Genomic DNA, 24,508 nt, shown 5'->3' with positions numbered 1-24,508 from the left:
GGATTCTTAAATGCCCCTCTTTAACGTTTGGGGGGAAATGCTCCCTGTGCATGCTAAACTGGTGTACTTCAAAGGTGCAGGAAGGTTTTCTTCCCTATTTAAACATAAGAACCTTTAAGTCTTTGACCCACCCCCCTTTGGTCTGAAGCGGTACAGCTGCAACAGAGCTTTCTACACATGTGGCTCCCTTTTTTATCAGTTGTCATTTCTCTAGCATTCATTCAATGGGAATTTCTTCAGCTTCCTCATCTGGCAGCTTTAAAATGGTGATCCTAACAGCCAGATGAGCCTCTTGTGGCACAGAGTGGTAAGGCAGCCGTCTGAAAGCTTTGCCCATGAGGCTGGGGGTTCAATCCCAGCAGCCGGCTCAAGGTCGACTCAGCCTTCCATCCTTCCGAGGTCGGTAAAATGAGTCCCCAGCTTGCTGGGGGGTAAACGGTAATGACTGGGGAAGGCACTGGCAAACCACCCTGTATTGAGTCTGCCATGAAAACGCTAGAGGGCGTCACCCCAAGGGTCAGACATGACTCGGTGCTTGCACAGGGGATACCTTTACCTTTACCTTTAACAGCCAGAGCAACCGGGCTGTAAGGGTAGCTCACTCTTAACAAACACCACAGCCTTTTCTGCACAGTTAGCTGCCTCTTACTTTGTCAGACTGCAGCACATGGCCCGCAGGGGCTCGTAGTCCTTTCTCCGGATGTTGCTGTTCACCATGGCGTCCAGCTCTTCTCGCGCCAATCTAAGCTGAACTTCTGTCACACTGTAACTGGCTGACTCCCGTGCACAGTCCTCGATATTATGAGCTTCATCTAGAATGACCACTTGGCCTTTCAGGTTAATCTCCATCTATAAAAGTTCAAAACCCCACCAATTAAAACACAAGCACACACACCTCAAAAGATGGCGTTACAGTTCACATTGTTCCTTCCATTTATTTATTCAGAATATATGCCTTTGTTGCCTCGCTCTTGTAGGGGAAACCACTGCCCAATCCCTATGAGAGTACTAGAAAGAAAGAAAGAAAGAAAGAAAGAAAGAAAGAAAGAAAGAAAGAAAGAAAGAAAGAAAGAAAGAAAGAAAGAAAGAAAGAAAGAAAGAAAGAAAGAAAGAAAGAAAGAAAGAAAGAAAGAAAGAAAGAAAGAAAGAAAGAAAGAAAGAAGGGAGGGAGGGAGGGAGGGAGGGAGGGAGGGAGGGAGGGAGGGAGGGAGGGAGGGAGGGAGGGGGAAAAAAGGCAAAAAAAAGGCAAATGCCATTTTTGGCTGCATCAACAGAGGCATCACATCAAAATCACAAGATGTCATAGTCCCATTGTATACGGCACTGGTCAGACCACACCTGGAGTACTGTGTGCAGTTCTGGAGGCCTCACTTCAAGAAGGACGTAGATAAAATTGAAAGGGTACAGAGGAGAGCAACAAAGATGATCTGGGGCCAAGGGACCAAGCCCTATGAAGATAGGTTGAGGGACTTGGGAATGTTCAGCCTGGAGAAAAGGAGGTTGAGAGGGGACATGATAGCCCTCTTTAAGTATTTGAAAGGTTGTCACTTGGAGGAGGGCAGGATGCTGTTTCTGTTGGCTGCAGAGGAGAGGACACGCAGTAATGGGTTTAAACTTCAAGTACAACGATATAGGCTAGACATCAGGAAAAAAATTTTCACAGTCAGAGTAGTTCAGCAGTGGAATAGGCTGCCTAAGGAGGTGGTGAGCTCCCCCTCACTGGTAGTCTTCAAGCAAAGGTTGGAGACACACTTTTCTTGGATGCTTTAGGATGCTTAGGGCTAATCCTGCGTTGAGCAGGGGGTTGGACTAGATGGCCTGTATGGCCCCTTCCAACTCTATGATTCTAGGGAGGGAGGGAGGGAGGGAGGGAGGGAGGGAGGAAGGGAGGGAGGGAGGGAGGGAGGGAGGGAGGGAGGGAGGGAGGAAGGAAGGAAGGAAGGAAGGAAGGAAGGAAGGAAGGAAGGAAGGAAGGAAGGAAGGAAGGAAATCCTATATCCCAAACCAGCCACTGAAGTAAAATGACCTGAGCATATACTAAGAACACAATTTGACAAAATCTGGCACAAATCTCTTCCTCTCAACTGTAAACTGGTCACCTAGAAACCAGAACATGGGACTTTCTTTGGATGCAGTCTTCACTAGCCAGATAGCTCCAGCAGAGCCAAGTCTTGCAGAGGACTCCTCTGAGGAAGAGGCAGTCAACAAACCTGACCCAGAGACACAGCCAGTGACAGAGACACTGCAGGGCAGGAGCCAGTCATGGATCTGCAGTCAGGGTGCAATGGACCCCCCCCCCTCCGCCCCCAGCCCTGAATTGTCAGCAGAGAGTCATCTGCCAGCCAGCCACCAGAGCCTCAGGAACAGTGAAGGAGGAAGATAAGGAAGGAGCTGCATGGCAGAAGGCACACTGCCAGGTTGGTAGCACAGCACCGACTTCACATCAACGAGGAGGAGTGTTTGCAGGAGCAGAGCTAAGGTCATGGGCAGGTGCTTGGCGTGATGTATATATAAGCAACAAAAAAGGGAGTGGCTTTGGGGAAGCAGTGAATTGGTTAGTTCCTGTCCTTGTAGCCTGTATTCTGCATTGATTCACTGTTCTGTGATGCCAGCCAGTGCTTTAGAACTCTGCTTTTGGATTTCCCTTCAGCCTTGAAGCTGTGAAAGTGGTCTGGTATCTGAACTTTGACCGTTTATGCACTGGAGGTTTCATGCCGGGCTGCAGGCTTAAGTTTTAGTTGTGGCAGGTTGCCCCATCTCTTCCTGCACTCACATGGGGGAGCATTTGTTCCAGTGTGTCTCATCTGTGAAGTTCCCAGTACATAAATGGTCTTTGGGATGATACTTGAGCACTTCTGCCTGTCTGCTGTGTATCTGCAATCAGGACACCAACTTTTCATCTTACTTTCGCGTGAAAGGATGAAAGGACCTTTGGAAGCACACTTACGCTCTCTCTTATTTGCGAGTCTAGGAGATAGTTGTAAGGGCAAAACACGATCTCCGCTTCCACCATGAGCTCCCGAGCTGCGAAATAGGCGCAGGAACGCAGCTTCTTCCCCAGCCTCACTAAATCCTCAATGTCCCAAGCCTGATATTTCTTGTGGGCACCTTGTAAATTGTGATGTTCACTAAGCTTATGGACTCCGTGGTAGAAAGAACAAGATGTGCCCTGGAAGTACATAAAAGATAAATTCAAGAACACATTTCAGATTCAGAAATCTATTTCAGGGAGGATCAATCCTGCTGGGAAAAAGCAAAGGAAATTCAACATATTAAATGCTGAGAAATCTTTAAGCCAATGTATACAGTTCTGTCTAGGATCAGGAAAAAAAAACAAGCAAGAGTATGGTTCATTCTAGTAATGAGGTTTGTACGTTTCTGATGCTAACTTCTCGACAGCCCTGGAAGGGTTTCCCAAAAGGGTGGGAGCTCATCATTTTGATTGCTGGGGTTTTGAACTTTCATAGATGGAGATTAACCTAAAAGGCCAAGTGGTCATTCTAGATGAAGCTCTATATATATATGCTCAACATTTATCTGGTGATATGGTCATGTTAATCCACCTTCCCCTCCCAAAATGGCCAATGATGGGTCTGGAGGGATTGGGAAGGGGAAGGGCCCCAGGTGCATCCCAATCATCTTCGGCATGATCATGCCACTTCTGGGGCTTCTTAAAGCCTGAAGAATGTCCTGGGGTTTTCCCAATGGTAAAAAAGTAGAGAAAGGCTAGCCTGGACCATTCAGGTAAGGACGTTCACTAAATTACCAAGCTGTAAATACTTCATGTATGTCAAGGGAGCAGGGCAGCACGTAGCCTATTATCAATACATTCAACATAGTTACACATGCATATGTTAATGACATGCTGGTTTCTGTAACCGAACCATCCATTTCTTTTTGGGGGTGGAAAGCCTGGGATTGTTTCTCAGGAGAAGGGCTGTAGAGGCTCAATGACAGATCACCAGCTTGGCATGCAGAAGGTCCCTGGTTCAATCTCTGGTCCTTCAAAGGATCTGGGGATGGCTGCTACGAAAGACTTCAGCCTGAGACTCTGGAGAGCAACTGCCAGTCAGAGTAGACAATACTGATCTTGACTCACCATGAAGGAGCTTTTTGAGTAAATCACATACAGTTTCTGCTTAATGATCTTTCTGCAGAGACCACATTGTATGTTGCTGAATTTTTAATGGCTGTTTATTGAGCCAGAATTAAGATGTTTCAATCAGCTGATTTTATACTGCATTTTATATAATATTAGCTTATTTTACCGTATTATATTTTTACCCTGCTTGGCTTGTTATGCCAATAAAGGCTTATTACTATTATTACATACAGTGTAAGGGTTTTTGTAGACTTAAGGGACTTCCCAGGAGGACCGGGGGGAAAAAACAATTTTCAAATTTAAAACAAAAGCAATAACCTCCCCACCCCCGATGCTCTAGAAGCATGCTCTAGAACAGGGGTCCTCAACCCCCGGTCCGCGGCCCGGTACCGGGCCGCAATGGCCATGGTGCCGGGTCGCCAGCAGCCGCGCCTTCCTCCCCCTCCCGCAGCGAGAAGGGGGGAAGAAGCAGGCACGGCCGCCGGCACACCAGCAACGCAAACGAGCAGCCAGGCCGCCAGCTTTCTCCAACCCTCGGAGCCGGTCCCCGACTACTAGAAGGTTGGGGACCGCTGCTCTAGAAGGCTCAGAATGCCAAGGGAAGCTAAGAATTGGTTAAAGGCTGCAAAACAGAAGAGATGGGGGGGGGGGAGGGAGAGACCCAGGTCTGCTTGAGCACCTAAGAGTTTTATTATTATGGAAAGGGATATTTGAATTATGTGTGTTTTATTCCCCACCCCTTCAGACCTTGCAGTCTCCAACTGATTTATTATTATTGTTGTTGTTGTTATTATATTTCTAAACTAAAGTGTTACATTAAAGTGCTACGTTAAAGCACTTCAGAGAATCTTCTAGAAAATTAAGAGCATTTAAGCATTTGTTAAAAATCTATTGGCAAGCCACTGATGAAAATCTTGGTTTTGAAAACGGTTTTTATATCCAGATGCCATTTTGGCTCATCCTGAATAAAAGGAAGAAAAATACTTTCAGCCAGTTTCTTAATAGGTTTGGCTTCACACCACTGGCAGGCCCCTTGGTCTTTGGCATTCCTTTCAGACAAGGCCTGCGCGTTCCCAAGTCGCTTTCCTGTAAACCAAAATGCAGCTTCAGGCCTGAGCAGAACCAGCTCCCTCTACACACGATGCCAGTACTTGGGAATTTGAAAGAACTCGCACCATTGGGAACAGGGATGAACTGTGGAGAAAGTCAGCCCCCCCCCCCCCCGGGATAATTTCACTTTGCTCATGACTGGTGCTCACCCACAGTGTGATCTCCTTGTCTGATATATCAGATCATAGCTGTGGTTCGCCCCCCACCCCTCCCCTTTATAATGAAGCCACTTTTGTATTTCCCACGATGACCATTGAAAGCAAACTAAAAGCAGGAAGAATAGAGCGAGTCCATGAAATTCTACCCTTTAGAAGCTGCTTCAAGCATACACAGACTTGATAACCAGACTGGGAAAGTTCATCCCTGTTAAGCTTGTAACACAACCCTAAGGGGAGGTTGGCAGTCGAAGTGTTATCACACTTGGTGTCTTTTAGCTTGCAAGCTGCCATTTATCTGTTTATATCAACTGACTTCTGCAATATGGTCTTGGGGGCTGGGGGGGGAGAGGAATAAAACAAAGACACCTAAAGTGACAGAGTTAATTGGCCCTCATTACCACCACAGCTCACCCGCAGGGCTTGGAGGGGAGCATGAAGGCTGGATGCTCTGCTTACATTTGACAAGTGCCAAAGTCACTTGCGAGCAGGGGGAGAGGGCACAGCTTGCAGTCACTAAGCACAAACTAACTGGGCGTTCCTCACTAAACAGCTGGGGAAGAGGAGGGCAAGGGGTGCTGGGATGGCTGCGTTTAGCTGCATCAAAGGCAGACGTGTTGAACAGGAGGCCAACTTGCTGACTGCAGCTTTAGAGACGAGGTCTAGGAGCAATGGCTTCAAGTTACGGGAAAGGAGGTTCCACTTCAATATTAGAAAGCATTTTCTGACAGAGAGGGCTGTTCGTAGATGGAATTGGCTGCAACAGAGGGTGGTAGAGTCTCCTTCAAAAGTTTTTAGGAGACGACTGGATGAGGGTTCAAGTGGACAGCCATGTTGGTCTGAAATACCGCAACAAAATTTGAGTCCTTTATGCCAATAAAGGTAATCTGAGGCCAATGGCACCTTTAAGATCAACAAAGATTTATTCAAGACCTAAAGCCCATGTCAGTCACCGGAATGCTATTCCTAATGTGCAGAGTGACTTTTTTTGTTTAGGAGAAGGGAGGGGAGCTAGGGATAATTCTATATTCGTACAGGTATTTCTAACGTTTCAGGACATATAAAAGTCGCTTGTTCCGTTCCACCCAATTTTTCAAAACATCACATAAAAAACATTAATCTATTCCATGAAACGAAAAGAAAATTAAGTAGGGGTTTTCTTTTTTTAAGCGAACTACTCACATCTTTTGCTTCTAGCAACTCTAAGCATTTCTCATTCTTGTTGCTGCAACCAGACACCGTTGGGTGAACGCAAGAGTGATCTCTGCTGGACAGAATGGTCATACGGGTGCTGGAATACGCCGTCCTCCTCAGTTCTCTAACGATCTGCGTTATCTGCTTGTGCGTTCGGGTTCCAAAAAATATCTTGGGGATAAACGGCTCTCCTGCATTTTCGGTCTTCTTGGCCTCAACGCCAGCTTTGGCCTTTCCCTCTGCAGAACAGGAGCACTGAGTGCAGAGACCGGGAGGCTGTAACTGAAGTGGGGAGATTTCGTGAAGAAAAGGAATATTACGGGAACAAAAGCCATTTGTTATTTTCCCCTTGAGTTCGGGTTTTCCTAAACACAAGTCTTCGGTTTGTTTGTTTTTAAAATGCAGATCTCATTCGGGCATTCAATTGCCATGGGCACCTGAGAGACGTGACATCCAATATGGCAGGGGTAGTCAAACCTGTGGTCCTCCGGATGTCCATGGACTACAATTCCCATGGGCCCCTGCCAGCAGATGCTGGCAGGGGCTCATGGGAATTGTAGTCCACGGACATCCGGAGGACCACAGGTTGACTACCCCTGCTATATGGTAGCCCGTGCGTAAACTCTTTTTGGCTGAAAAGTAAAGCCTCCTAATGACCTTTTCGGCTCTGAAAGCCAACAAAGAACTTGTGTTCCTCCTATACAAATTACATCCTAATTCTCATTAAAAGAAAAAGAAAAATTTAGTCAGCTGTCTACTCCCCAGCAGAAGCTGTGGCGAAACAGGCTGAGCTCTTAGGGCCTGTTCGGAGTATCCACAAAGTGGGAGTTACTGTTTGTTGCATTGCATATTATATTTTTGTATAAAGAAATGGCAAGATGGTTTACTGTGTACTTTTTGTATACCTCCTTCAATTGTAAAATCAGCTGTATACTTGTTCTAATGGCTGAATTAATTGTTTCTGTTATTCCTATTGTGGTGAGGTACTTTCACTTACTAAAGAGCCTCTTGTGGCGCAGAGTGGTAAGGCAGCCGTCTGAAAGCTTTGCCCATGAGGCTGGGAGTTCAATCCCAGCAGCCGGCTCAAGGTTGACTCAGCCTTCCATCCTTCCGAGGTCGGTAAAATGAGTACCCAGCTTGCTGCTGGGGGGTAAACGGTAATGACTGAGGAAGGCACTGGCAAACCACCCCGTATTGAGTCTGCCATGAAAACGCTGGAGGGCGTCACCCCAAGGGTCAGACATGACTCGGTGCTTGCACAGGGGATACCTTTACCTTTACCTTTACTTTCACTTCCAAAGGAAAATCACTGACATTTTCAGAAAATAAAGGATTAAAACAGAGTACCGTCCCTCCTTAAACTGTCAAAAGAATATTACTTCAGAAATAAGCTTTAGACAGTCAACGTTGTCTGTGAAACAGTGCTGGTCAATTTGTCTGAAATATGAATCCACGATAAGACAAATAAAAGCCTTCAAAAACGCCACTCGGAGCAACGAAAGTATTCTAGTCAGGATATAGCAAAGGAATTTTTATGTGTTCCATCCCCATTCAGCACCTAAATCAGCTACAATCTGTAGAGCAGCCAGGATCCAGGAAAGTTTCTCTTATTGAAAGTGAAACCACAACACCGTATTAAATCTTCACTCTTTTATAAACAAAATAGTTAGCAAGGAAATTGGGTAAAAGTTTGAGAGTAAATAAATTCAAGTCCCCCGTTGAAAAATGATAAGCCAAAATATCCACAGACTAAGCATCAAGCTAGGCCTGAAATTAAGAGATTTGTGGATGAATCTTCCCAGCATTTCCACAAGGCAAGCCAAGATGCAACAGGGTCCTGATTCAGGCTCCAATGCAAGAGGAGGGGGCATTTAACCCTTCCATTTTCACACAGTTCTGCCAGCCAAACCTACTCCCATCCCAGACTTGAGAGAATACCTGCCTTCTCCCAATTCCAGGGCTAGCGAAGGGTCTCGTCCTATTTGGCTCCTCAAAAGACTGAGCTATAGCTTTTCCTTCTTGTTAAAGGCCTGCCGCTGTTCGGGGCTCTGAACTGAAAGCCATTCATCTTATGAAAGATTGAACAGAGGTGATGCTGACAATACTTTCCTCACCTGCTTATAGTGAAGCACCTGCTAAAATCTTTCCATCCCCAGGTTCAATTAAGCATTGTATATGTCATGCTTAAAAGCCAAGCACACAGACAATGGAGACCTGGTTCCTGTAGGCTACAAACCAAAATACACTTGACTGGAGGCCATTTTCTCCAGGAGAACTGATCTCCGCCCGAGCTTAGATGCATGGCAAGTGCATCTGACAGCCTGTATATAACATCTTATGCCACTCTATGGACAATGGGGGGAGTTATTGGGAGGTATTTTGATTTCTGCCTGCCATTTTGCTGCTGTTACGCTGTTTTATTGCTAAGATAGTAGGTGGGAGCGTGTTGATTTTATTGTTTTACTGCATTGGGGCTACTGAGCCCATTTTATTCTGTAAGCCGCCCTGAGCTGACTTGTCAGGAGGGGCGGGATATAAATTAAATAATATAAATAAATAATATAAATATATAAAATATGACCCGAGACAGTACTAATTCTAGAAGGGCAGCTGTGTTAAGGCTGTTGTACAACATCAGCAAAAGAATTAACTCTAAAGACCAACACAGTTACGGGGGGGGGGAGCAATTCCCCCTCTTTTTCTGCTCTTCCTCCTTCCCAGAGTTCTGCAACATTTGACTAACACAAAATGAATCCTGGATAAAGTTCGCTGTGCAGTAACAGGATAACTTGGCTTCCTTTGTTCCGCTCTAATTACTTTGCCACCAAGGAACTCTCAACACCTGCACACTTACGTGGAAGGCTGCTATAAGATTTTAATTAGGAGAAAGCAGCTCTTTAAGAGGGAAGGGGGCATCGGGAAGCTGTGAAAACAGCTCCCAATGTGCACTGCAGCAAAAAAACCAGCACCCAAGAAAGCAACGCCACGATGACACAGGGATCCAAAACCAGTATTCTTGTGTGCTTCGAGAATCTTTTATTTTATTTTTTTTGGTAGCCCTCCTCTTAATTGTAATCAGTAAGATTATCCTTCGTAAGCAAACGATAAGTCACTGTGAGTGTTATGCCACAATACCAGGGATCAACTATTTCTTGGCCTCCACTCCGTGGAAAAGCAGGTTCAAGTTACCCTCGGTCCCACTCAACCTTGTCCACCATTAAATATTACAATACATGATAGAATGGAAGTAAATGCGACCCTTCAAGAGCTGTCACTCACTGGGATAAAAGGTTCGGTGACGTGCCAAATAAACAGGCCGTCAAAGGAGATAAAGTTACCTGCCGCGCTAGAATTGTTACATTCCTCTCTCAGGTTGCCAGTAACAGCAGATTTCATTACGGTGTGCTGCCACATTAAATAGCCAGTTGCAAATATCCTGCCTTCTATATTGAATAATTACTTATTCACCAAAAGGATAAAAGGAAGAGTTATGAATGGGCCTTTTGTCAGCCGCAAAGCAGGAAACAGCTGATGCGCGGTATAGGTTACATGCGCGGCGACAACGGCCTGAGTTTATAGGCGCATAGAAAATTGGAATTGGAATTATATTGTGATATTTGGGCCCATGCTCCGTTTTGCCTTTTGGAAAAGAAAAGGGAGGGGGGGGGAAAGTCAATGACAGGAACGCTAGTTGAAATAAGGGCCCTGTAAGACTCACAACGTGAGATACGTAATTATGAAACTCAGTGGGTGATTTTGGGTCAGCTATAACCTCTCAGCCTAACCTACCTTACAGGGTTATTGTGAGGGTAAAAAGGAGAGGTGGAGAATAGCACATACTTTGTCTTTGGATATAGGGAGGGATTAAAATGCAATCAATCAATAAAAACCAAGCAGCATTTCCAGTTTACTGTTGGCATGCTTTATGCCAGAGGTGGCCAGACTGTGGATCTCCAGATGTCCATGGACTACAATTACCATGAGACCGTGGCTCTCCAAATGTCCATGGACTACAGATATCCATGGACTACAATTCCCACAATGTGGATCTCCAGGGGTCCATGGGACTACAATTCCCCTGAGACTCTGGCTCTCCAGATGTCCATGGACTACAATGCCCACGAGACTCTGGCTCTCCAGATGTCCATGGACTACAATGCCCACGAGACTCTGGCTCTCCAGATGTCCATGGACTACAATGCCCACGAGACTCTGGCTCTCCAGATGTCCATGGACTACAATGCCCACGAGACTCTGGCTCTCCAGATGTCCATGGACTACAATGCCCACGAGACTCTGGCTCTCCAGATGTCCATGGACTACAATGCCCACGAGACTCTGGCTCTCCAGATGTCCATGGACTACAATGCCCACGAGACTCTGGCTCTCCAGATGTCCATGGACTACAGATATCCATGGACTACAATTCACATGAGACTGTGGATCTCCAGATGTCCATGGACTACAATGCCCACGAGACTGTGGCTCTCCAGATGTCCCTGGACTACAATTCCCACGAGACTCTGGCTCTCCAGATGTCCCTGGACTACAATTGCCCTGAGCCCCTGCCATCATGCTAACTGTAGTCCATGGATATCTGGAGAGCCACAGTCTGAACACCCCTGCTTTTTGCCATGTTAATGCAGGTATTTTTCTCCATGAGATTATTCAAAATCATCAGTTTTGTGTATCAGTGACGGCACCTTACAGAAATAAGGTGAATATTAGCCCGTGCTACTCACCAACTTGTTTTATGGTAGCATCATTTGTGGATGAGGGGTGGAGTAGGGTGGGCCAGACAATCCCCGAAGTGATGTACCAGAAAGGTCTAAGACCATTACCATCACTTCCGTGGCACACCTTTCTTGCTTCTGGCATAGCAACGGAACGGCCCAAGGTCTTGTCTCTGAGCCAGGACCAACATGGACCTTGGTGGGCCTGATTTGTCATGGAACTTTCAAGCTGCTGGTGCAGACAAATAAATCCAGTATACAATATTCTACACCAAAAATACAGATTATAAAGCTGTCATGTAGTAAAGATCCGCTGAAAACTTAATCAGTGCACTATGAAGGACATGAATGCCCTCCACAGCCGATTTTAGATTTTTTTTTTAAACCCACTTGGCATTAACTTTCCTTTCCAAAAAGTATATAAAAATATAAAATAAAGAGAGCAAAAGCCGAGCTTTAAAAAAAACCTCAGTATTTTACAGGTGGCCTTAAAAGTTTTTCTTAAAAGGTTTGAAATTGGTATAATACTACCTTTAATAAGTACTTCACCTTCTACTGCAGCTTTAAAATGTTACCCTTTACTAAAAAACCAACATCAGGAAAGTAGTAAACTGGGGCTGATTTTATAGTAACCAGTAAAATAGTATAGAACTGCTCTGCAGTAGTCATAACATTTCTCAAAGCCACAGACGCCACCAGCAAAAAACTAAAACCTTTAAGAAGGTGTGGGCCTAACTTGGGGGAGAAGAGAGGGAAATATATGAAAAACAGTTACAATTATAAGTTTAGCAATTGAGGTCTGTTTTATTTAAGTTATTAGGCAGGAATTTCTCCCTTTAAACCTTTTTTCCTTGCAGAAATCAATCTTCTACAAACACAGTCTTTGAGGACAAAACCTATACACATTTTTAAGTATATACTAAAATAAAAAGCATATTACATTAAAAATTAACTGAAGTACAGAAACTGCCTCCCATTCATAATTCTGATGGAAAGTTTGTATTTTGGGATTTGTGTCCCTAATGTGTGGAAAGGTTATAACCAGTGTTTGTCCTTGGTTTCTTTCTTTTTTTTGCAAGCTAGATCAACATCTTTGTTTAAGCACTGCATGTCCAGCATAGACAATGGATTTAGAAAAAAATGGGGCCTTTCTAGCCAGTGAAGGGCAAAGGCAAATACAGTCAGTTATTATGAGCTTGTTGAAAAGCAACTCATAGTATTGGGAGGTTTTGGTTTATTGTCCCAATTTTTAAAACAGAAACTGCTATGCAGGTTAAAATACACGTGAGCCAAACTCCTGACGGCTGGGACACTTTTAGTTTTCTAAATTAAAACCGGGGCCCTTGAAAACATTTAAGTGTTAGTGTCTGTAATGTTGAAGAATTCTTTTGTTTCTCCATAATCATGAGTGAATTATTAATCCACAGACAACCAACAGTAATAGTAGCAGAATTACATTCCTACAATGCAGGTTCACTAGGAGAAAATAAGGCCAGACGAATGACTCGTGGATAGACTCCTATGTCGTTATGGACCCACGAGAGTCATTTCCCTTCTGGCACTAGGAGTTACTGGACCCGGAGGCATGAGCAACCTGTGTTCCAACTCTGTATTTAATAGTTAAGCAAAAACAATAGTGGAAGATACACAATTGCACTTGGCGGCAGTAAGTCTTGACGTTTTCCTCCTGCTCTATTGATACAATAAATGGACTATCCATATTTTTCCAAGTTAAAAAGGGGCAAACACCACCGAAATGACAAGATGGGACTTCCTATAAAAGAAATAGCCAATGAAGTGGCGCAAGATAAACTAGAGCAAAACAGTCAAAACCAAACCAAAAAAACCCTCAAAATTAATTAGGCTCTCCCAGCTGTGTGTGACAATCTCATAATCTCAATAATAAAAATGGTTTTGGAGGGTAGGGATGCTGAATCCCAATCCTCAGACCAAGAAGAAGAAAATACCTTTTGGGTTACAGGAAGATCCTAGAAGTGAAGAAAATTAAGGGCTATTCAAGAACAAGGTGGGAAAATGGGGCCTCCCAGTTTGCATGAGGGCCTCCATTCTGCAGTCGGTGTGTGCCACAGAAAGGAATGTCCACACAACTGTGTGATATTCGGTTGCAATGTGAACGGCTGCAAACGTTCGGTATAACAGCTAAACAAAAAATGGCATATGGAAATTTTAGCCTATCAACCGTTCCTGCCTGGGAATCAATTTCAGGTTTCTGTGATAGGATAAGGATTAGATAATATGGGGAGGGAGAGGAGAGACTTGGATACATAAAAGGTTGCTTAAAGCAGTGAGTTTTAGAATCCTTCGTTATGATGTCTTTTTATATGTCATATTCAGAGAGTGGAATAATCTTGTATAATTCGAAATAATTGAGGAAAGAAAGGATTATCCACAATTTCTCTTCAATTCAGGCTATAGCAAATAATGCTGTCTTTCTCTGTTCAGCTTAGTCCCTTAGCTCTACTGAAATCTATTTTGCGTGAATTTATCCGAGCCGGCTTAATTAAGCACACCTAATCATTATGGGCAGTCTTTGCTTTAGGGTTGGTTTCACAGCATGTGAAGAAAAAAACTGAAAAGTCGCAACTTTAATTCTACTATTGACTTAAAATTGGTTCTCACCCCCTCTGCACACAAGCACATTTGTCTAGATTCCTCAAAAACCAGAAATTCAAGCACTGAAGAAACTTCTGAAGAATAAAATCCAACATTATTTCAAGAATTCTTAAAAAAAAACACACACACACACATCCAGCATTTCCCAAGCATGTTAACTAGTACAACTTTATGAAGCTGCCTAGGAAATTTAATGCGGAATTGTTTCAGGGCATGCTCCAACTTTGGTCTGAGTAATAAAAAAGCCACCTCCAAAGTACTTGGCTTATGCATCCACTTTAGTGTTGTAATAAAAGAAAGATGTTGGTGTATGGGGGCAAACGAGTAGTTTCAGAACCATCTGTCCATCTCTCCTTCACCCTGTGGGACCAAACTGCGGCCAACTCAGCAGAAGCAAAAAGCTTATGGGAGCCCAAGGGGTGACCTGACCAATAGCAAGGTAAGGTCACCCACCACATGAGCAACACCGTCTGGAATACTGTTAAGAGGCAGAAAAGTGTTAGGGATTTAGTTCTCCACTGTGGGAGCCACCCTTTGGATTTTTGCCCAGCTATCTTGATCCATCTATGGTTTGAGTTGGTAGCCCTTCCAGAGAGAGAGATGCCCTGCTCTTGGCCTTCTGGTTTTCAGGGCCTCTTGCAGACCCTTTTAGAGGCAAGAGATCAGTTTTAGTAGAATAGGTAAGCTCAGTTTTAGTAGAATAGTGCTCCCACAACCAGAATCGGAAGTTAGGGGGGGTCAGATAATTACGGGGCCCAACCCCATAAGGAAGCTCACCAACTGAGAACCAAAATTGTCCTTCTGACTGTGTAGTGATGTGAGGACTGGCCAGTCTGAGGATGGATAAGAGCAGGGGTAGTCAAACTACAGCCCTCCAGATGTCCATAGACTACAATTCCCATGAGCCCCTGACAGCATTTGCTGGCAGGGGCTCATGGGAATTGTAGTCCATGAACATCTGGAGGGCCGCAGTTTGACTACCCCTGGGTAAGAGAGTCCAGAATTTCGCAGAATGATACAAAGAATTCTGAAGGATTCTTCTCAGCTAAGATTCTTCCCAGGGCAGCAATAGAGTGAAGTCGAAAGGTTCCCTAAAAGCTAGAAGGCATTAGTTGGAAGAAGGAAAACACAGAACAGAATTAAGGGCAATGCTATTGGAGAGGCCATAAAATTGCCAGGATTTTTTTCCAGCCTTTAAAAAAAAATTGAGAAACATTCAAATAGCCATAATAGTGCAACGCTAGAGCTGCTTAATGGAGTTCTTCCCCACTGCCAGCAACACCGGCCTCCCAAGCAGCTGAAGGAAAACATCAGAGTGTGGATAGATTTCATGGCCAATGCAGTATTGTAGCAACTTCTGTTCCAAAGGACAGGGTTGCCCAAGATAAGCCGGTTTAGAAGGTCAACGATTATAAAGGCGGAGAAATGAAACATCAGAAATGGAAAGCAAAATTGAATGCAATAGAAGGCTAAACAAACAGCAGGGTTATGATCCTTGACAGAAGACGTGATAAGAGCTCCCACGATATCCGCCATCTACATATCACTGGAAACAAAGCCCGCTCGGTGGGGGAACACTGTGCGAAATCTCACACAAGTACACCCGGCCGAGATAACTGGAGTGGCATTATGGAAGCTTTTGAACTCTTCTCCCCCCCCCTCCCAAACCTCCAGTTTTAAAAAGGCGGCCGTCTTCAGCTCCTTGATTAAACCGCACAAAGCAGGTGTTTATCCACTTACAGTCACCATCAGGTGAACCCGATTCAATATTTATCACCGCCTTTCACAGATCACCGCTAACCAAGCAAACGTCTTAATTAAGCTAGAGCTTGCTTCAAAGAGCTCATTCAGGACGTCAATCAGCCGGGGGGAAAGGGATCGGATACGGTGTCAGGAGAGAGTGTGTAATACAAATCCGCAACTTTCTTCCTCCCGTCGGTGGTAAGTTAGCCTGTCCGAGAGCCCGCACTCTGATTGTAACAGACCGCCAGTCTCCTGGAATGTGTAACCGAACTCACTCAAGCCCTATTGTGAGGGTTGTAAGCAATATGTTAACCTGCAGTGGGCTTGCACATTAAGACAGATCCTTTTCGCAGCTGTTTCTTGATACTCCAAGTGTTTGTTACAGGACTCTCCATTTACTGTTTACTTTCTTCCCCTGGTGTAAAGTGGGGGATTCCTTAACGCAGCTGGCCCAGTTCTTTGGGGAGGGGCGGGGGAGAGAAGCCTGTGCTTTAGCGGAATTAATTACGAGAATACCTCAATGGTAGCGTTTTCCCTTCTTTTACAGACCGGTGCTAGAATTCTGAACCGGATCCCGTTCCCCTGGCCTTGGCGAAGGAGGGCGCTGGGAACAACCCAAGTGTTTTAATGTAAGACAACGGGGCAGTGTCTGCCGAAGAACACAAAAACGCAGAGCTAGGATGGGCTGAATCGCTACGGACGGTGCTCTCCTGCCCAAGTGCTTTAGAAACTTCCTCTAGAATCCTTTTCTTCCATGCAACTACGGCGGCACGGTTGGTGTGGGCGAAGCACTGGAAGGCGACTGAGACTCCAACTATTTCTACATGGCTTGACAAATTAGCGGACTTAGCAAAAATGGCAAGACTCACTAACATGGTTAAGAAGAGATCTCCGGAAGAATATGATGAACAGTGGAGTGATTATCTGGACTTTCTTAAGAAAGACAGCAGTAACTGTTAGGTTAGGACCAATATGTAATGGGAGCTGACTATATATCTCTTGAGATAATATCAGACTACACTAAGTTTGATATACGTGTATAGACGATGTATAGACAATGAAATAATTACTAATCAGCTGGTCGCTTTTTTTCGCCTTTACCTTTCTGTAAATGCTTTTTATAATAACAAATAATAAAAAAAAAGGTGCTCTCCTGGAGGCGGCCAAGGCCAAGAACTCTGTTCAGAAGTACCCGCATTTTACAATATACTTCTTACATCTTTCCCCTGAGAGGAAAGGAGGGCCATTCATATTGGACTTCTCCTCACACCTCAAAGGAAATCTCTTTCAAAGGACCATCCTATTCCACCCCTACCTCCAATTAATTCTTTTATTCTATAAATGGTTTCCTGAGATAGGACTCCACCACACTGTTTTCGAAGAAATGCTGACCGGAAGATTATTTCTGAGGAAAAGGAGGGAGAACGTGTACGGCAGGGGTAGTCAAACTGCGGCCCTCCAGATGTCCATGGACTACAATTCCCAGGAGCATTCGCTGGCAGGCCCTGCAAAAGTGTTTTAGTTCCATCTTTATTTACAACTCACCTTTCTCACTGAGATTCACGGCGGATCGCAATATCTGATAAGCTAGTTCAAGCAAAATCATTTTTATGTCGCCTTTCCCCCAAAGGCTCAGGGTGGCTCACCATGATGCAGGGGGCTAGGATTGGAGAGCTAGAAAACAGGACAGCTCTAGGGCAACCAAGCAGTCAATGTAGCCAAGAACTGCGTAAGGCAACAATGCTGTCTAATGTTTCACATTCGGTAGTGAAAAAAGGCACTGGTAGAAGATATTGTTTTAATCTAGTAAAATGTAATAAACGTGTAAAGAAACATGCCACTAGCATTGCAACACAATGCAGCATTCGGACGGATCTACCTTACCGTAGTACTGATCCCTTTATAAAAGTATTCTTGTGGCAGTGCTACTTTCACTGAACTACACACCGCTCTGGTGAAGCCCTACCTTCCCCCAAAATGCCAATCATTGCTTGCAAACAATAGGCTCCCCCTTTAAAACAGCCAATCTTTTGAGATAAAAGGTCAGGTGCAAGCCAAAAGTTTAGTGCATTTACTGTTAAATGTACATGCAATTCTTATATATATATATATATAGAGAGAGAGAGAGAGAGAGATCTCCACTTTCCCTGCTCCATTCTTCCTCCATTCCCTTCTTATTTGAGCAATGCTCAGTGTTTAAGGTAAACAGTCTTGACTTCTTCTGGTGGAAATACATTCACTGTTTGTGTCTTTTGTCATGGAAACAGTAACTGAGAAGACGGAAATACATGCTCTGTCGTCTTACAGCTAAGTACAGTCTCTCAAACCGATATGCACAAACACAATGTGTGTGTGTTTGCATGTTCATTCAAAACACTCCAGTTTTTGTACTGTTAGCATAAGGGAAATATTTTTTTAAAAAAAATCAATAAAAGGCATACTGTCAACAAACACTGCTCAGGCAAAAAGCTCAGCTACTCTGCAGTGGAAATAGAACAAGCAGGAAGCATGACGCTCGCTCTCCTCTCTTCTTCCAAGCTGCAAGGCATGCTGGAGATTTCTCTTCCCAGAAACTGGTCATTTCAAGGGCAAAAGGAGGTTAGCGTTGGCACCCAGAGGAAATGCTAGCCGTTTCTCTCTGTAAACTTCTAAAGGGGATTTTTTTTTCTCTGTGATTTTTTCAGCAGTATCAAGAATGAACATCCTTTACAAGGTGGCTTCGGACATTTACCCAAGCAGAAAGGTTAGAAGCCAGGGTGGGAGAGAGAATTCTCCCAAAACACTGCAGCTAAGGGCTGACTCGGGTCTTCTAAAAAAACCAAATCAGTACTGGCTTGTAGACAAAAGCACTTGTACAGTTCATGCACCTGAACTGGACTTATTTCACACTTAATTTTTAAATATATATTTAGGATGTATATTGTATAATGTTAAGGCAGGCTTTCTCAACAAAGGTTTCATGAAATCTTGGGGTTTCTTGATGGTCCTGGAAAGGTTTCCTGAAGGGGTGAGAGTTAATTAATTTTAATATATATATTAAATTTGTTAAACATTTATGGGTGATATGACCATATATGTTCATGTTGACCTGCCCCTCCCCTCCCAAAAAAGCCAAAGATGTACCTGGAAGGGGTGGGATGGGGAGGGGCCTCGGATGGATGTGTACACACCTCTACTCCCCAACCATAATTTGCATGATCGCATCACTTCTGGGGTTTCTCAAAGCCTGAAGAATGTTTCAGGGGTTTCTCAATGGTAAAAAGGTTGAGAAAGGTTGCATTAAGGCCTGAGGCTATAACACTGATAAATTACACACGCATTTAAGTTAGAAGTTTATATGAAAACTAGGGGCCAAGCCCATTGCATTCAGGAATACAATGGGTGCTAGATTGGGGAGAGTGGAAGAACTCTGTGGATGGCCTCTCCCACCCCCCAGGACCTGGAAAGGCTGCAGGCTGCAGGGATCTCACCAGCAGGGGCAGCTCTCACACAGCAGTGATCTGCAGCCCCTGAGGGAAGGAGAAGGGGGTGGTCAGGGGTGGGGGATGGAAGGCCATTGGCTGGCTGTCTGACAGACAGGCAAGCCGGTTGGAGGAGGAGGCACTCAGGGGTGGGACAGCTGCCCTGAGTGGGCGTTAAGTGTTGAGTGGCACTTAAGCCATGAAACACACTTCTCTTCCAAGGCCTTACCAGAAATATATTATGTGGAACAGATACCTAACCCGGTTCCTCACCTCTTATGCATGCACTGGCATCTCCTCTCCCATGCTTAGAGACTCATACCCATAAAGGGGGAAACTTTATGGGTAGGAAACCCACCAATCAATCTTTCAGTTTTAAAACATTTTTTAAAACAATTTCAACCAAGAAGGGGGTCATATCAATTATCAACAGGACTGGAGGGGGAAGAGATTTTCCATTTGCTGTAAACGACACTGGGAAAGGGCTGAAGCAGGAATCAGGAGATCCAAGGTTGCTACTGGCATCGTCAAATCCAGTTCCTCTTCCACTTTAGATCATCAAGTTTTTAAAACGGAGATTGAAACAGGACTGTTCACAAAGAGCGATTATTGGGCAGACTGTGCTGCTTTTATTCCACTGTTCTCCAATTCTGAAATCCAGGCTCGCTGCCCTGTTTGCTGCATACATTATACTAGCGGTCCCCAACCTGTGGGCCGCAGACCACAAGTGGTCCACCGACTAATTGGAGGTGGGCCACAAAGGACGCCTTCTCCCCCCCCCCCCCCCCGGCCCTTTACAACACACGTCGGGTGTCCTTGTCTCCCATCACTCCCAGATGGGACTATCTCGTTGCAGAGAAACGAGCTCAGGGTTCCCATTGATTTGTCATTGTCATGAGTTAAAATTTCCATGAAAATAAAATGTTCCTTCTGTTCATTGTTGTGGCGTGTCTGTATCTTATTTTGAAGGGATGTTTAAACATTACCATAGCGATCAGAGAGCGTTAGGGCAGTGGTTGAGAGTAGAAGAGTAAACTACCCCCCCCCACCGGGCCTCAGTAAAATTGTCAAGCGTTGAGTGGTCCCCTGTGATAAAAAGGTTGGGGACCGCTGCATTATAGTACCGTAATTTCACACTAATTCTGTCATCTGCCTCAAGTCTCATCAAGAAAGGCAGGCCGTAAATGAAGTAAACAAACAAATAAGTACGATACTGAGTAAGCCAGTAGCCCGAGTATATAACTGACAGGGCTTTGGCTGTCCCTCTCCCCGACTATTTTAATTTCAGAAGCTGATCTTTGGGTGTAACAAGCCCGGAAGCGGCTTGCACCACCCGGTCTCTGGGCCTGCATGAACTGTCAACTTAACACGGCTCATTGCAGGGCTTCATCTTCCAACCATCACCTGTCTAATTAAGGGTAATCTATTTTCCATTATATCTCCTGTAGCAGCATCCTGAAATAATTAAGCCCTTTATATCTAAGGAGATGAGTAAGGACTAGGTCATAATTAACTTTTTCATTAGTTCAGAGTCACTTTAAACAGCTTTTGAAACCCGAGTCTCGTGAACTTTTGAAGTCTGGAAAAGGTAACAAGGCTAGCTTGTTAGGCTGCATATTTTGCTCGCAGGTTGCTTATGGTACAGCACCCACAAAGGGAGAACACTAGCCCTTACCTCAGTCAACGGCGCATGTTAGAACAAGTCACTTTAATGGTGCAGGCAGCCCCCCCAACGAACTGAGCCCACTAAAACAACGGAAATTGCCAGTTAATCATGCCCCTCACGATTGGCCACAAGCAGGTTCAAGGAAATTGTTGCATAACTATATAATTTTTCATCCTCGTTCTGGTTTTGCTCTCACAAGGAGAGGCAAGGGTTTATGTGGGACACTCAAGCCCCAAGCTCAACTATGTCCTATCTTGTTCAGATCTGACTTGTGAGACTTCAGAGGCATTTCACACTTCCATCTTCCGAATGATGAGGACTAGAAACTTGCTTTCAAAGCCCAAAAGATGCCTGGCTTGGATAGCGATCAGCTCTGCAATCCACAAGGATGTAGCCAGGCAGCTGACCAGCCAAATATAAACAGGGAGGGAAGAGGGGTAGGATTAAAGAGGACAGGAACATCTGTGGCCATTTTTATTTTATTATTATTATTATTATTATTATTATTATTATTATTATTATTATTTATTTATTTATTTATTTATTTATTTATTTGATTTCTTACCTGCCACTCCCCATAAGGCTCGTGGCGGGTTACAAAGGTGCATAAAAACCCCAATAAAATTACCCCTAAAAATAGCAATAGAGGCACAAACAATCCAGTACGAGAATACAAAGCGGCAGAACAATGATACAACAAAACCCCAGTTCAAAAATGAGCCCTAGGGGAGACAATAGGGGAAGCTGAGATCTCACTCTAAAATGACCTGCGGCTGCAGGGAACGGAGTTACTCCAAAGCAAAGCTGTTACGTCACAGCAAATGGAAGCAGCAGCCCATATTTAACTGCATTTTACTTGACTTGGGCCTCTTCATGGATCAAAAGCCGTGGTAGAAATGTTATAGGTGCCGTGGTTAAGAGTTCTAATCTGGTGAGCCGGGTTCGATTCTGTGCTCCCCCACATGCAGCCAGCTGGGTGACCTTGACCTCACCCACAGCACTGATAAAGCAACCCATTCAAAACATGAGGAAAAGCCCCACACTGCCACACCCTTCAGATACACCACAGGTATGGGGAGAGAATTCTCAGGACAGTATTCAACCCCCCTCACCCAGCACCAACCATCACACTGTTAAAATAATAATAATGACAAAAGGAGTATATATAACAATAATAATTTGTGCAAGTACACCATGAATAAGCTGTTTATTTCCAAAATGACTTTCCAAAAATTATATTTTTGCTGGAAGCTTTTTATGTAACATATGTTAGAGCAGGGGTAGTCAGCCTGTGGTCCTCCAGAAGTTCATGGACTACAATCCCCATGAGCCCCTGCCAGCGTTTGCTGGCAGGGGCTCATGGAAATTGTAGTCCATGAACATCTGGAGGACCACAGGTTGACTACCCCTGTGTTAGAGAAACAAGATGTTTAAGTCATTTCAGGCAGATTGATTAAAATAGCTTATTTAATTCCTTGGTTGGATTGATTACAATATTTTTATTCTTCGTGTTTGAGAAGTTTGTGAGTCACAACTTTTTTGAACATTTCTCCCTGATTCTCTTCCCTCCTATGCTTATCATCTGATCTCACCTGGACTACTCAGGGCTTTTACTCTTGCTAGGTTGAATGCCCATTCAATGGAGTTTACGAGGGGCCACTTTTTTGTATCTACCTTACTCTGACAGAATTTGCTCTTGCTGCCTTAGTAAAACAGATTCTCATATTTTATTGGAATGCCCTCTGTAGTCTAATTGAAGATTTCATTTTATTTTACCGTGGCTGGTGAATGTCAACGATTTTAATCCACGCAAGGTAGTCCCCTTCCTAAAGTCAAATCCAAATCCAAATATAACCTTGGATATTGCAAAAAAAAAAAGTTATTCCTTTTGTCTTTGGGAATTAAAATAGAGACTGTAAGTGAAATTTCATCTTATACTGCTCAAGGCATCGAGTTACAGAGCTTTTAATGGACAAAAGAAAGGGAAAGATTTTTCAAGGCTATACATATTTCATGTCTCTGCAAGTTCATCAGAAACGATCAAAATCTTCTACCTGAGCAAGAACTTGGTAGCCTTGAAATAGGAACATATAAAGCTCCCTTATGCCACCAGTTCATGGAGTAGCCTCTAGCCTCTCCAGAAAGATCTTGCCCAAAATCTAACTAATGACCCTTTGCTTAAACAGAAGCTACCAAGGACTGAATTATGTACAGTGCATACTCTAGTGCTAGGCCATTCTAAACTTTTAAAAAACAAAAACAAGTTTCTAATTCTCATGGGTGCAGATAAAAGCTTAGAAACCAGCAGGGTTCAGCTGGCAACTGAGACGTGTAAAACTCCTGCATGAATGTGACTCTCTGCAGTTCGTACCTGTAGCAGAAGTCATTTGAGTTTTCCTAACACGCAAGGTGAATAAGCCTTCAGGAATTAGTACTGTGAGTGACTGTTGGATGGGTTTTCCTTGATCCAAAATCTAGATCTATTTTTGCTGTTGAATGTATGAAATATTTTGACACCTGACAAGGCAACCTTGCTGAAGACTGGGTCTGTTCAGTGCCAGGATGAAAGATTTGTTGGGAATCGTATGCACGCCCCCTATGGTTCCATGGTGGAACACAGGTGTGATCCACAAACTTTAAATAATAATAAAAGTCCTATGCAGCAGAGGTAGTCAACCTGTGGTCCTCCAGATGTCCATGGACTACAATTCCCATGAGCCCCTGCCAGCAAATGCTGGCAGGGGCTCATGGGAATTGTAGTCCATGGACATCTGGAGGACCACAGGTTGACTACCCCTGCTCTGCACTACTCATATATAAGATTGTGCCAAGGTCTACCAATCCTCCCACCCAAACCTGCAGACCCCCACTAGACTGTTCCTGAAAGTTCACCCTCTACCTCTCTGGTTGAGTGCAGCAGGCTGGCTCATGAAGATCGGGACTTGAGAGAGCCTTGAAAAAAGGTGCCAGTTTCTAACACACAGAAAACAAAACAAGAGCTTGACTGTCCTCAACTCTCAAATCATCTCCTGTATTTATTAAGCTTATTTTGCCTGCTTTCAAACAAAAGGCTGCCAACAAGAACTATGGGCACAGTAAGAAAATCTGCATGCCTAACACAACCAGCTTTTCAATTCTGACTATTGTTGTAGACCAGCCTTCCTCAACTCTTTTTACCATTGAGAAGCCCCTGAAACATCCTTCAGGCTTTGAGAAATCCCAAAAGTGGCGCAACCATGCAGAATACAGTTGGGAAGCATAGATGCTCACTGCCCCCCCCCCTCCAGGCCCATCACTGGCCATTGGGGAGGGGCAGGTCGACACGGCCCTAGAAGGTCAAATCGCCTGATAAATCTTAAAACAAATTTAAAAAATGTGTAAAAAATTAATTAACTCCGACCCAGGTCCATCAAAAAACCCATGGTTTCATGTAACCCTAGTTGAGAAAGCATGTTATAGACACTCAAAAGAAGGGGACAAGAGAGTATGGTGGACAGAAATGAGCACTCTCCTCCCTCTTCTCCTCTGTTACCACAACTACTCTACAAAGTTTCTAAAAGCCCACCTGTAAATACATGGCTGCTTCTTGGAGAGCTCCCACTCATGCCCAGTTTTGTCTCCTTCTCCATTACATGTGCACAAGTCTATCTTCAGGTGTGATCAACGGGAAATGTTCCACAACTCTCATTGTTCAAAGCTATGATTTCTGA

At 44.3% G+C, this 24,508-nt stretch overlaps 1 protein-coding gene across 6 annotated transcripts in view; it reads right to left on the bottom strand.

The window, feature by feature from the left end:
* Window positions 1-24,508, bottom strand: part of BRIP1 (BRCA1 interacting DNA helicase 1) — a 127,038-nt gene that overhangs the window by 88,124 nt on the left and 14,406 nt on the right. For all 6 annotated transcript variants that reach the window (XR_013226905.1, XR_013226903.1, XR_013226904.1 and 3 more), the window contains exons 7-9: window positions 6,550-6,843; window positions 2,948-3,169; window positions 650-849 (exon numbers count right to left, since the gene is read on the bottom strand). Coding sequence is in view for 3 of the 6 variants with exons in the window: in XM_077312715.1 (XP_077168830.1) it covers window positions 650-849; window positions 2,948-3,169; window positions 6,550-6,843 (716 nt within the window). In the remaining 3 variants the exon portion in view is untranslated. The remainder of the gene's footprint in view (window positions 1-649; window positions 850-2,947; window positions 3,170-6,549; window positions 6,844-24,508) is intronic.

The sequence above is a fragment of the Paroedura picta genome, chromosome 15, assembly GCF_049243985.1.
Source record: "Paroedura picta isolate Pp20150507F chromosome 15, Ppicta_v3.0, whole genome shotgun sequence".
NCBI classification, from domain to species: Eukaryota; Metazoa; Chordata; class Lepidosauria; order Squamata; family Gekkonidae; genus Paroedura; species Paroedura picta.
Note: the sequence above shows the minus strand (reverse complement) of the source record. Positions and strands in the feature narration are given on the sequence as shown.